Below are 12,686 nucleotides of genomic sequence, written 5' to 3'. Positions count from 1 at the left end.
TCCTACTTGCTCCGGATCATCGAGTGGATGGGCCAGTTCGGGGACGGAAGCACCACGCTTCCCAGATGTTGTGGTGTGATCGCGGCCATTTGCTCCGCCCCCGAACCGTCCCGCTACTGGCCCAAATCCCCTCGTGTGAACGGGACCCTGGTCCTGTTTCTCCTAAGTGTGATTTGCTGATGTATGGATAACTGCTGTAGCAGTGAAAATTGTTCTTGGTCTTCCAGTGAGCATAGTTGATCTGTAAGCTGGTATAATTTTTGTGGACAAGTTCCAAATCTGAGAAGACACTTTCTTAAAAGACATTCAGTGATGATAACTAGTAACTGAGCTCCTGTTTCGTCTTTTGTGAAATTAAGAGAAACTCACTACTTTAATAGTGCAGGATTAACTCATTAAGGAAGTGTTTCTGAAATGCTTTTGCGGTTCTAGCTAATACGTTTGCATTAATAGTTACTGCTAGAAACATCACTTGAGGCCATTAGTACAATATGATGCCAAAGATATATATGTACAGCAGTGCTCCCTCTAAGCTGTGGAGTTTTGTGAGCAAAAATTCTACTTTGTGAGCTACTGGCATTAAAGTTGTGAGGGAGCAATTTGGCTACTGCATCAATTAGTTTGCTCTGGAGCCATCCTTCCTGAGCCAAGACAAAAATGTGTGAGGCAGAGGCTAAAAAACTGTGAGCTAGTTCACACTAACTCAGTTTAGAGGGAACACTGATGAACAGTTGCTGTTTCTGATGGTTGTCTTTGTAGCAGGTATCCCCAAATTCTGTCAAAACCAGTACTGGAGGAAGCATAGCTAGATTTTGTGGTATTAGCTAGCATTGGGCTCAATCCTGTTTCTAGTAATAGCATCCATAGAGGTACAAGATAGTAGTGGGTATGGACACCCCACAAATGAAGGTTGGATCAGCAGTGGTATAACTACCACCCCCTTATCTAACTCCACAGTAGCCTGCTGTTAGACCAAAGGGTCGAGAAGATTTCATAAAATTCTATTTTGAACTAACATTTTCCTCACTCTTGTTGCATTAACATGTCAAAAATGTTAAAATTTTAGAACTAGCTAACCACTTTATTGGAAAAGTTAATACATTGGCTTATCAGTGAAGGCACCTTTTAAATCAAATCTACTGATTAATTACAGTTTAACATGGGCATATCGGCTTTCCACTGCTTTCTGTTTCTGGTTTTGCAGTTTCAATATAAAAGTAGGGAGATGGCTTTCCTAAGAACTGCAGGAGGCAAGTGGCACTAACAGTATGTTAATTAAGACTTATATGCTTTTCCTCTTCTCTAGACCAGCATGTTTTGGAAATTTGATCTTCACTCATCATCCCATATAGACACACTTCTAGAGAGAGAAGATGTAACACTGAAGGAATTAATGGATGAAGAAGATGTTTTACAGGAGTGCAAAGCTCAAAATCGCAAGCTGATAGAGTTTCTTTTGAAATCAGAATGTCTGGAAGATCTAGTTTCATTCATTATAGAAGAGCCACCTCAAGACATGGATGAAAAAATCAGATACAAGTAGGAAAAAAATTTAATTTGAAAGTCTGAGGGGAAAGCAAGGAGAAAATAGGATACCGGCACTATATATGGCACAATAGTTTCATTGACGTTTATATTATACTTGCTGCCTTTGTATTGGTTGAGTCTTTATAGTATGGTTTATCAACTTTCACTCATTCATCGTATATTTAAGAAGACAGAGCTATAATCTGTGGATTACATTAATGCTGACTGTGGGAATTCTTCCTGCATGTGTTATTTTATATAGTGAGCACAGTATGTCAGAGTTACAATCTGAATAATAATTAAACATCATCTTACAAGCAACCCCATTGCCCTGACCTGGATAGCCCAAGCTAGCCCGATCTCATCAGATCTTGGAAACTAAGCAAGGCTGGCCTTGGTTCATATTTGGATGGGAGACCTCCAAGGAGTAACAGGGTTGTGACATGGAGGCTGCCAAGTCCTGGGTGCAGTCACTCTCACAAACACTCTTGTAGCAGCAAGATTTGTTTATTAAGAGGTAGAGAGAGGCTCCAACCATTTTAGATAACGGTTATGTTATCTAAAAGCTCCCCAGACTACAAGGTCATACAGAATGATGAGATCACATACTACCCAAGGTGTTCTCAACACACTCAGGAGGGCCCCTACGTGAGAACTGTCACAAGCTGACACTAACCAAGCAAAGCAGATAGCCATTCACATCCACTCCCCCCCCTTGAAGCTCGGAAAAAACCCGGTTTTTTTCCAGTTGAAAACGGAAATTTTCGGAAAAATTGAAAAAAATGCTACATTAGCATTTCTTTTGTCTTTTCTAGATTGAAAGTCATTCCGTTACTTTAGGAACATAAAACATTACTATGGACATTTTTACTTGGCATGAAATTATCACAACTAGCATATTAAAAATAGAGCGTATCCAAACAGTTATTACAAACAGAATACCCGCCCACATGCAAAAACAAAACTGAAACCTTTTTCTTTTCTTCTGACAATCGCACCTCCTAAAGGAAGAAATGCATCTTGCTCTTGCATCGGAGAGTTCAGTTTGTAACCTAGGACTTGCTTGTCCTCAGTGCACAGAAATTAGATCAATCTGATACCATACATACATATTTTTATATATGATTTGGAAAATATTTGAACACCTTGTCTTAAAATATTTTATTCATCATGTTAAAATAAAATGTTCCATAATCAATTTCTTTTCTTTTCTTTTTTTCAATTTTTCGGAAAAAAACAAAAAAGGCTTCAGGAAAAAAACGGGGGGAAAATGTTTTTCCCCCAAATTTGTCCGTTTTTTTCCCGGGCCTTCACATCTCTAGTTGTGTGCAGCATAGGACTTGTAGAAGTATATGTGTGAATCCATAACCAATGGAATAATGAAATGTGGGACAATAACCCCCTAATGCAACAGCAGACGAGTGTAAGAAAATAGGAAACATTTGGCAAGCAAGGCCCCCAAGCTTGACAGAGGCAGGCGACAGGAAACCACCTCTGAACTCCTCTGGTCTTGAAAACCCATCATGGTTGCCATAAGTCAGCTGTGAGATGATGGCACTTTCCACCACCACAGCGGCAGCCCCCATTGAAATGATATAGGCAGAAGACCCACGAACCTGCACATGTGGTGAAAGTTGCATTTCATCTTGTTTCATTTCAAAGGACAGTAGGCTGAAAAACAGGAAGAGCTAATGTTCGTTTTTAGTTATTCAGACTGTGTAGTGATCTTTAATTTTTCTAAGTAAACTGTTTCTGTGCACTTTTGATGAAGCTACATATGAAGGCATGCTTTGCATATAATATAAAACAACTTTGTTAACAGAAATTTGCAAGATTAATTTTTCCCCCTGTAGGGTTAATAATGTCAGTTGGTCTCTTCTAGGTACCCAAACATATCTTGTGAGCTGCTTACTTCAGACGTTTCACAGATTAATGATAGACTGGGAGAAGAAGAATCATTACTAACAAAACTGTACAGTTTTCTTTTAAATGAGCCCCCTTTAAACCCATTATTGGCCAGTTTCTTCAGCAAGGTGCTAAGTATTCTTATTAGCAGAAAACCAGAACAGGTAACTACTAAATAATTCTTCCTTTTTTTGCAGTCTGTGCTTGAAACCTCTACTCAACTGCTCTTTTTAGAAGAGCAACAGACTTTGAGTTATCATGGAAAACTGAATAAATATGCATTTCAGTTAATAATATCTATATGAAATGGGAAGGAAGTCAGCATGCTGTAGCCCAACTTTGTCAGATCTCAGAAGCTAAGCATGGTTGGTCCTTGGAAGTTGGTACTTTCCTCCAAGAAAGCCTACAGAGGAAAGCAATGGCAAATCACCTCTCTTTCTCACTTGCCTTGAAATCCCCTTGTTGGGGTTGGCATAAGTTGACGGTGACCTGGCAACACTTTACTTACATAGACACCCACGAAACTCATTTTAAAGTAATGAGTACATTTTGATGTGGAGGGGATGAGGGAATCGTGGACAGGTCTTTCCCTGCAAGTATAATTCTTTTTCTCTGCAGTCTGGCACAAGATTGCACAGTTGTCCCCCACCCACTTCTTTTAACACATACGGATGTTAAGTTAAAATTACAGACTCTTGGCCAGCAAAAAGGTTTGGTGCTTTAGCTGTGCCATTATTCTAAAGCAGAACATTTATTCTTAATTAATTAATTATCTTTCTATATGGATTTCCCGTGTTGTTCACAATGGCTTACAATAAACATAAATTATATCTCCTTTTTCCATCCTGCATTCCCAGTATTCGTCTCCGTTGCTGTGTGAGTGCTGCTGAAATACTCCCCTGTATCCAGGATGAGGGTTTTTTTTAATGTTCAGAGGGCCAAGCAGAGAGGAGCCAGGTGGTATCTAGCCTCTCTCACCAGTAAAGAGCCAAACATTTATTGCACTGTACAAAAATACACGTGACAATAGATTATCCAAGAACATTAAAACATTATAATGTCACACTAAGCTTGTTTTGTCTCTTCTTCAGATGAGTGTAAAAAGCTTATCAGCATGTAAATACTGCCTAACACTTTAGTCCTTCTCTTATTAAATCTTAGCTGGTGTTTTAAAGACCTGCTTTCTTTTTCTTATCCTTGTATACTGTCTCCCCTTTATGGTATGGTATCCTGACTCTTCATAGGTCACTTGTTGAAGTGCTGAGGTCACCAACCTCTGGACTTAATAATCTGCTGCAAATTGATTATAGGAGTCCCTTACTATAGGAGTTGATTATATTGATTATATTGCTTATTATATTAATTATATTGATTATAGGAGTCCCTTACAGTTGTCTGCCCAGTTTAGAAAAAGTTTGCTGTGAAATGGGGCTAAGCTACAGACTATAGTTCAGCAATTCTGATCAGTTTTGCAGTGATTATTATAGAAAGTGAATTTGTCTGGAAATATTTTGCTCCTTTTTTTCTTTATTTGCAACCTTAAAAATTACTTTCTTTAAAGCATAACTCTGTCCATATATTTTTACAGATTGTGGATTTCTTAAAGAAAAAGCATGATTTTGTAGACCTCATTATAAAGCACATAGGGACCTCTGCTATTATGGACTTGTTGCTCAGGCTATTGACCTGCATAGAACCTCCACAGCCCAGGCAAGAAGTATTAAATGTGAGTAACTTATTAGGGACATGGGAGTGAACTGTAAGAGCAAAGTGTAATAGCTTCTTCTTTTAAGCCTGACTTGTAACCAATGAATGAGTACACAAGAGTCCATTTTTAAAAAGCAACAGGAAGATTGACTTTGCAAAAGGAAGGTTGTACAGCCTTTAAAATACCTGTTCTCACCCCATAGATTATGCCTCTGAATTTGGATGAGTTCAATTTCAATTGGTTGTACAGTTGATCATGTTCAAATTGTTTGTTTATTGTCTGGGTAGACAAAATCTTTTGATCCTTAAATCCTTATAGTTAAATGCAACCTGGCCTGTGACATATATGCCAGTATCTAGAGACCTAATTACTTTAGGGTTTTCATAACATCCTGTTGTGGCTCCAAACATTTCTTTTCCACACACGCACACTATATATCGCTGGCTAAGCGCCATAACAATAAAATTCATTCATTCACACGCACACTATACACACACACACACACAAACCACCAATTAGATTTTTCATATGAAGTGATAATAGTAATGTTTGAAGAATTCAGAATACCTTGCCCCCACAAATTCACTTTAAACATGTTAGGCATGAATAGCAAGTAATGTAAAGAGAAATTAAGCTGCTGCATAAGTAGACACCACTTAGACATATTTATTCTCTCACAGAACACAGAAAAATGTATTTCATAGTTCATGCTCTCTGTGTCCCCACTGATGTTACCACTTTCTGTTTTTCCCAGTATAGCGATCTTTCTGTAGACTCATCTATCACATATTCTTTCTATACCCCTCAGATCTCTCTGCGTCCTAAATTACCTTACCCCATCCACCTTTCTATACCTTGGGCTTTGTGCCCCTTTTGCTCGGCCCCCCTCCTTACATGTTACTTCTGCTATTCCTTATTGAGTTCATTGGTAGCTACATAGCAAGGTTTTAATGCATTGAGCGTCATATACAGTTGAGCTGTGTAGCATGGCTGGCTGCAACAAGCTGAAAAAGTTGACATCATTTCCACCACACACCTCTGAATTTATGAAGGAGAGGAGTGGTGTGGACATATTGAGGCAGAAATTGTCCCGTTCCCTGCTTCTGGTCTGTATTGTGCCCAAGTCCCATAAATAAAAGCTTTTGCAAATATAAGTATTTGAATTTTTTCTAGGAAGTTGCAGATAGGGAAGGCTCTGCAGTCTTCCCAAGGTCCTCATGGCGTGAAGCCTTGCCTTATAACAATAAAGGTTAATTTTGATACAGTGTTTTGAAGGTAAATAAGAGTGAGCTGTTTTTATGTTGATTTCAGTTTGTGTGTTTTTATATTCCCTCTTTCTGCTGAAGAAAATCAGCCTCGAGGTGGCTAACAATATAATTATATAAAATCTATCAGTAAAACAGAACATTAACCCAAAAGCATGAAAAACCTACAACAGCATAAAAACACAACACCAGTGTGAGAGAAGGCAGTCCTTCAAGTAGTCTGGTCTCTAACGTCTTAGGATGCACAGTACCCATATGAATCAGACCAGCTCTGGAAATTAAACTGTAATGAATACGGAGTTCAAATCAGATTGTATATAATTGGTTTTTATCAGCATAGCGCTTTACAAATTAGGCACAGCACGTTACTTAGTGTTCTACCAGCTTCCTCCTGAGTTCCAGTGTGTCAAAGATGTAGTGCTACCCTGAACAACATTGCTGCCTGGCACTGAATAGCTGCAGTAGTGGTGGTGAAGTTGAGCTTTCCTTGCAGATGGGCTTGTATCATCAATATATCTAATTCTTAATGTGGCCAAATCTGTGGATACTTAGACCTAGAGATTAGAGCCATGAACAGACAAGATAGCTCTTTCTACAAATGTGAAAAACATCCCAGGTTTGAAAAGAAAATCTGAAATCTAATGCAGACACACACGCACACAGTGGGAGATTAACCCCCACTCCCCAATAGAAGCAGTATCTGTAGCTTTAAAAAGGGAATGCCACCAGGGGCTGCTCCTAGGCAACCAGAGCAGCATTGCCAGCCTTCAGTTCTTGGGTTCTCTCAGTAAAAGGCAGGGTCATTTCTAGGGCTGCTTTGGCCTTTAAGAGGAAGACTCATCAAGGCCAAGGGCCAGCAGCAACCACTGGGTGTCTTGCTACCAATCCAGCCGGCATGACTCACCCAGGCCAAGCTGCTTGCTACTGTTCAACAGCAACCGGTGTAGTGGTTAAAGTTTCAAATTAGAATTCGGAATGCCCAGGTTTGAGCCACCCCTTTGCCATGGGAGCTCACTGGGTTACCTTGAGCCAGTGACACTTTCTCAACCTAACTTACTTCCTAGGGTATCTGTGAGGAAACAGTGATGAACAGGAGAATGATGCAGACTGCTTTGGGTCCCTGTTGTGGAGAAACGAGGGGCATAAATGATGTCAGTATATAGAAAACGTAGCTGAAGATGGGTGGCAGATAAAAGTAGATTGGTTGGTGGGTAGGAAAGAGAGAAGGAAGCATTGAAAGTTAAGGCTGTAAAAGTCACCAGTAAGAGAGAAAAACAGACTGTGGAAAAGGGGATACAGGTGAAAATGAGGTGACCCCCACAAGTCCTTGCAGGTTTCCCTAGTGTACATCTGGGCCTGGCCTGGCAGCCAGCAGCGCACAGCTAGGCCAGTTTTCCCAGATAGAGGATAGCAGGAGGAGGGAAGGCAAGAAAGATAAAGACAGGGACAGATAAAGGTTAACTGTCGAATGGAAAGGAGAAAATGAAGCATGAAGAAGGGAAAAGTTGTGGAGCTTTTAGAGAAGGGGAAGAGGGAATGATGGGGGAGATGAAAATGAGAACCCCCCTCACAAGTTCTTGTGGGTCCTCTGCTTAATCAGATTCAATATGAAACTACCACTACCGCTGCAGTCATTGTTCCTGCTGCCTCATTGCTTCCAGTTCCATGGTAAACCAAATTATCTTTTGCCATTAAGAGAGGGTGCTTAGAAGAAATTGTTCTTACTACCCAAAATGTTGCCTTATTCCTGAGATCAGGTAGGGTTTCAACTGGAGAGCCAGCCAACTTAGGGGAGACTTCTTCAAGAACAGAAACCCCACTGAGGGTAAACCATGTTAATAGATCATCTGGCCCAGCAACTGTTCTGGTGCTTAACGTCAAGAAATATATTTGGCTTACATGATATTTGCTGATACTGTTTCTTCTGCAAATTTACAGGATTGTAGAAAGTTATTCTGTAGTATCTGAGAATGTAGTTTAATGTTAAACATGAGTGTATTCTGTAATAGTTATATCCTATTCTGGAGGGTAAAAATACTTTGTAAAAAATTACATGTCTCAACAGTGGTTAAACGAGGAGAGAATTATCCAGAGACTTGTGGAAATTGTGCATCCTTCTCAAGATGATGATGTAAGGAATATGTTTCTTGTTCATATAATTGTAACTTTTATTTATTTATTTATTTATTTATTTATTTATTTATTCATTAATTATTTGGACTTTTAGCCACCGTTCCCTGCTGAGGTCGCCACAGGAAACTGACACTGTTTGCCCAAAGCCAGAGCACTCCCCCAGAGCCTCTTTCTAGATCTCGTTGTATTTATTTCCCCAACGGGCATTATTTCTAGTCAATAAATAAAACAGGCTATTCCAAGATGGCGAGGAATTTCAACAGAAAATTGCAACTTCCAATAGCCCCGGGGGGTGGTGGTGGTGAGGGGGAGTGGGGGAACAGGAGAGACCTGAGAGCGCCAGACTACTTACTGTCCCATCACTGTCCTCATCCTAATCCCTGATGGAACTTCTCTGCCTTACAAGCCCTACGGAAAGGTAATAAACCCCACAGGGAATGGATGTTCTCAGGCAGAGAGTTTCACCAGGTGGGGGCCGGGGCTGAAAAAGCCCCAGCCTTGGTTGAGGACAGCTGGATCTCTCTTGGCCGAGGGGCCATTGGGAGATTTTTGCTACCCAAGCATAATGCTCGGGGGGGGGGGGGGCGTACTGAGAGACGCAGTCCCGAAGGTACTTTGGTCCTTGACCACTAAGATCCCTAAGGTCAGAACCAGCACCTTGAACTTGATCCAGTGCTTTACTGGAAGCCAGTGCAGCTCGCACAGCACAGGTTGGATGCATGCCGTCTGGGGGGGTCCCGGTAAAGACCCGCACGGCCACAGTTGGAGCTTTCTGGTTCAGCCTCAGGGGAAGGGGAGACAGTATAAATCTGTTTTGAATATGCTTGCCTTGGCTGATGAAATCCGTACAGTTAGATTATCTTAATCCAGAGCTGTATGTGAAGTGATCATATTTTAGGGCCGGGAACCCTGGCCTTGTTGAACCTACGGGCACTTCTGGAATTTTGAGAACATTGAATGGCACCACAGCAAATGGCTGCCATGGGAGTTGGGACTAATCCAAAAATATTGGGAGGTTCCAAGCAATGTTCCCTCTAAGCTGTGGAGTCTTGTGAGCAAAAACTCTACTTTGTGAGCTACTGGCCTTAAAGTTGTGAGCGAGCGATTTGGCTACTGCGTAAATTAGCTTGCTCTGGAGCCCTCCTTCCTAAGGTGTGGGACGGAGGCTAAAAAACCTGTGAGCTAGCTCACACTGACTCAGTTTAGAGGGAACACTGGTTCCAAGCCAAGAGTCCTGTTGTTGAGGGCTCCCTGTGGAGGCAAAGGCAATGAGTCCTTGGTAATGGGTCCTCCTGCTCCAGTGAGGTGGAGGAAAGTCAGGTCTGGCTGTTTGCTTTGGGTTAGAGATGCTTTCAGAAAAGAGGAAGTCGACACCAGGAAACACATTCGCAGGCACCATGGAACCCATGAACACTACACTGGGTTAATTAAATATCTTAATGTTGATTGTATTGCTTCTGGGAAATAGGTTCATCTGTCTGTATTGAATTCAATTCCTGGAGCTACCTGCCAATGAACATTGTAATGGTTTGTTTGTTTGCTTTGTGCTCTTGTTGTTCAGAGACATTCAAATGCATCCCAGTCACTTTGTGAGATCATCCGCCTGAGCAGAGACCAGATGCTACAAGTACAAAACAGTTCAGAACCCGATCCCCTGCTTGCAACACTAGAAAAGTATGTTGGCATAATGGCTATGCTGTGTGTGCATGTACACATTTCTTTGCTTTCGAGTTTGTAAAATATATTCTTTGTGTTAGGGAGAACAGTATCACAAATTAAGTCGAAGTTCTGGAAGTTTTTACTGCTTTAACAAAATTAAAAACATCATTTATGACTTAGTATTTAACATTGTAGGATTCAGCATACTTCTGAAATAAGTATAAATGCTGTAGTTTTTTTTACAAGTAAAATCACATTTACTGAGAGCTTCAGATTGCTGCGATCTGTGCTATTGTAGCACATTATCTTAGCTTTTGCCTTCTGAGAGGCAGTGACAAAATAAAAGATGAAAATTTAAAAGAACAAACAGATTTTGTGGTAAAAAAGAAGGTGGGTTATTTTAATAGACACCATCTCTTAACATCGCAATAGGGCTAGCAGTGTATTAGCATATTGAATTAAACTTTGTTACATCATTGAAACCGTTGAATTGATTGTGTATTATCACAGACACATAGTATATTAATTGTGGACAAAGTTTCATTAAAATATATGGTTGGAAATATGTTGCATATGTCTATGAAATATGAACAGGAATTGTCATTGAATGATTTAGAACATCTTACATAAAAATTTTCATACTACACTCTATTCTGAGTATAGTATGGCGGTTTAGTCATTCCCAAAGAGAAAATATTTCACTGGCTTTCCCCCCCTGATGTTCTCCCACGTTTTTCTGTAGAAAAGTTGAAATAGAGGCCTGGTGGAGAGGAGTGTGTGTGCTGAATTTTTCCTTTTTCTTCCGGACCATCACATTTTTATTTGGCGCTACATGTAAAATGGTTCTTTAGCACAGTTGATACTGAAAATAGTTGACATTCGGGGGGGGGGGCTCTTGGCCAGAGAGAAAAAACACCATGCCATGTGTTTGCCTGTTCTTCAAAATGTATTTGTGATAAAGAATGTTACGTTTCTAACAATTCTCTTCTGTCTTTAGAAAAGAAATCATAGAGCAGCTGCTATCAAATATTTTTAATAAAGAAAAAAATGAATCTGCAATAGTCAGTGCAATTCAGATATTGCTTACATTACTGGAAACAAGACGACCGACGTAAGATTGTTTCTTATCCTTTCACCCAATAATAACCTTACTGAAATTTTGTCTTGCATTTACATGTTTATTTTTTATTTCTTCCATCCCAAGGAGTCACAGTTGCTCATTATGTACCTTCCCCCCCTTTTTATCTGGTGTCTTGGATTTCAGATACCAAGAGGGTGTTTAACAAATATTGCTCTAAAGGTGTAGCCATACATGTAACTTCTCTTCTGCTATCCATCCTGGAACTGACTCGGTTGTAGGACAAGTATCGTTTTTAGTAGGAATATAAAATATTAAATGTTTAGTACTTAAACTATAAGGATTTGTCTGCTGTCCATATATTGCTGTAATATTTCTAAGGGATGAAAAACTGGCAATTAAAAAGTTATTTAATTTCTTTATACTCTGCTTTTCTCGCTGAGTCTCAAGGCAGATTACATGGTGTAAGTCAGTGCAGTCAAATAGCTTGAAATATCTAATGAGCAGTGCAATAGGATTAGAAGTACAAAAATTAGAAACAATGCAAGAAGGTATTAGACATGGTATGTCAAATGATGCAGAAAATGGTATTGCAAAAGTAGAAAATAAGAATATAAGAGAAGCCAATGTTGGATCAGGCCAATGGCCCATATAGTCCAACACTCTGTCACACAACGGCCAAAAATACCAGGTGCCATCAGTAGATCCAGCAGTGGGGCCAGGACACTAGAAGCCCTTCCACTGTTGCCCCCCCCCCGCACCAAGAATACAGTGCATCCCTTGCCCCAGCCTGAGAGTTCCTATCTATACCTTGTGGCTAATAGCCACTGATGGACTTCTGCTCCATATGCTTATCTAATTCCCTCTTGAAGCTGTCCATGCTTGTAGCTGCCACCACCTCCTGTGGCAGTGAATTCCATGTGTTAATCACTCTTTGGGTGAAGAAGTACTTCCTTTTATCTGTTCTAACCCGACTGCTCAGCAATTTCATGGAGTGCCCACGAGTTCTTGTATTGTGAGAAAGGGGGAAAAGTACTTCTTTCTTAACCTACTCTATCCCATGCATAATCTTATAAACCTCAATCATGTCACCCCTCAGCCATCGTTTCTCCAAGCTAAAGAGCCCCAAGCGTTTTAACCTTTCTTCATAGGGAAAGTGTTCCAACCCTTTGATCATTCTAGTTGTCCTTTTCTGCACTTTTCCCAATGCTATAATATCTTTTTTGAGGTGTGGTGACCAGAACTGCCCACAGTACTGCAAATGAGGTTACACCGTTGATTTATACAGGGGCATTATGATACTGGCTGATTTGTTTTCAATTCCCTTCCAAATAATCCCCAGCATAGCGTTGGCCTTTTTTATTGCAGTCACACACTGTCTCAACATTTTCTCTCTTGGTCAGTCTCTGCC

At 40.4% G+C, this 12,686-nt stretch overlaps 1 protein-coding gene across 3 annotated transcripts in view; it reads left to right on the top strand.

Annotated features, from left to right (window-relative positions):
* Nucleotides 1-1,310: 1,310 nt before the first annotated feature.
* The window catches only part of PPP6R3 (protein phosphatase 6 regulatory subunit 3), a 93,625-nt gene continuing 82,249 nt past the window's right edge, over nt 1,311-12,686 (top strand). For all 3 annotated transcript variants that reach the window (XM_015406926.1, XM_015406925.1, XM_015406924.1), the window contains exons 1-6: nt 1,311-1,539; nt 3,410-3,596; nt 5,021-5,158; nt 8,471-8,536; nt 10,100-10,212; nt 11,195-11,308. In XM_015406926.1, the coding sequence (XP_015262412.1) occupies nt 1,313-1,539; nt 3,410-3,596; nt 5,021-5,158; nt 8,471-8,536; nt 10,100-10,212; nt 11,195-11,308 (845 nt within the window). In that variant the 5' untranslated portion in view covers nt 1,311-1,312. The remainder of the gene's footprint in view (nt 1,540-3,409; nt 3,597-5,020; nt 5,159-8,470; nt 8,537-10,099; nt 10,213-11,194; nt 11,309-12,686) is intronic.

The sequence above is a fragment of the Gekko japonicus genome, unplaced genomic scaffold (genome assembly GCF_001447785.1).
Source record: "Gekko japonicus isolate JY-2015 unplaced genomic scaffold, Gekko_japonicus_V1.1 scaffold1331, whole genome shotgun sequence".
NCBI lineage: Eukaryota > Metazoa > Chordata > Lepidosauria > Squamata > Gekkonidae > Gekko > Gekko japonicus.
This window is presented reverse-complemented; position numbering and strand designations above follow the sequence as displayed.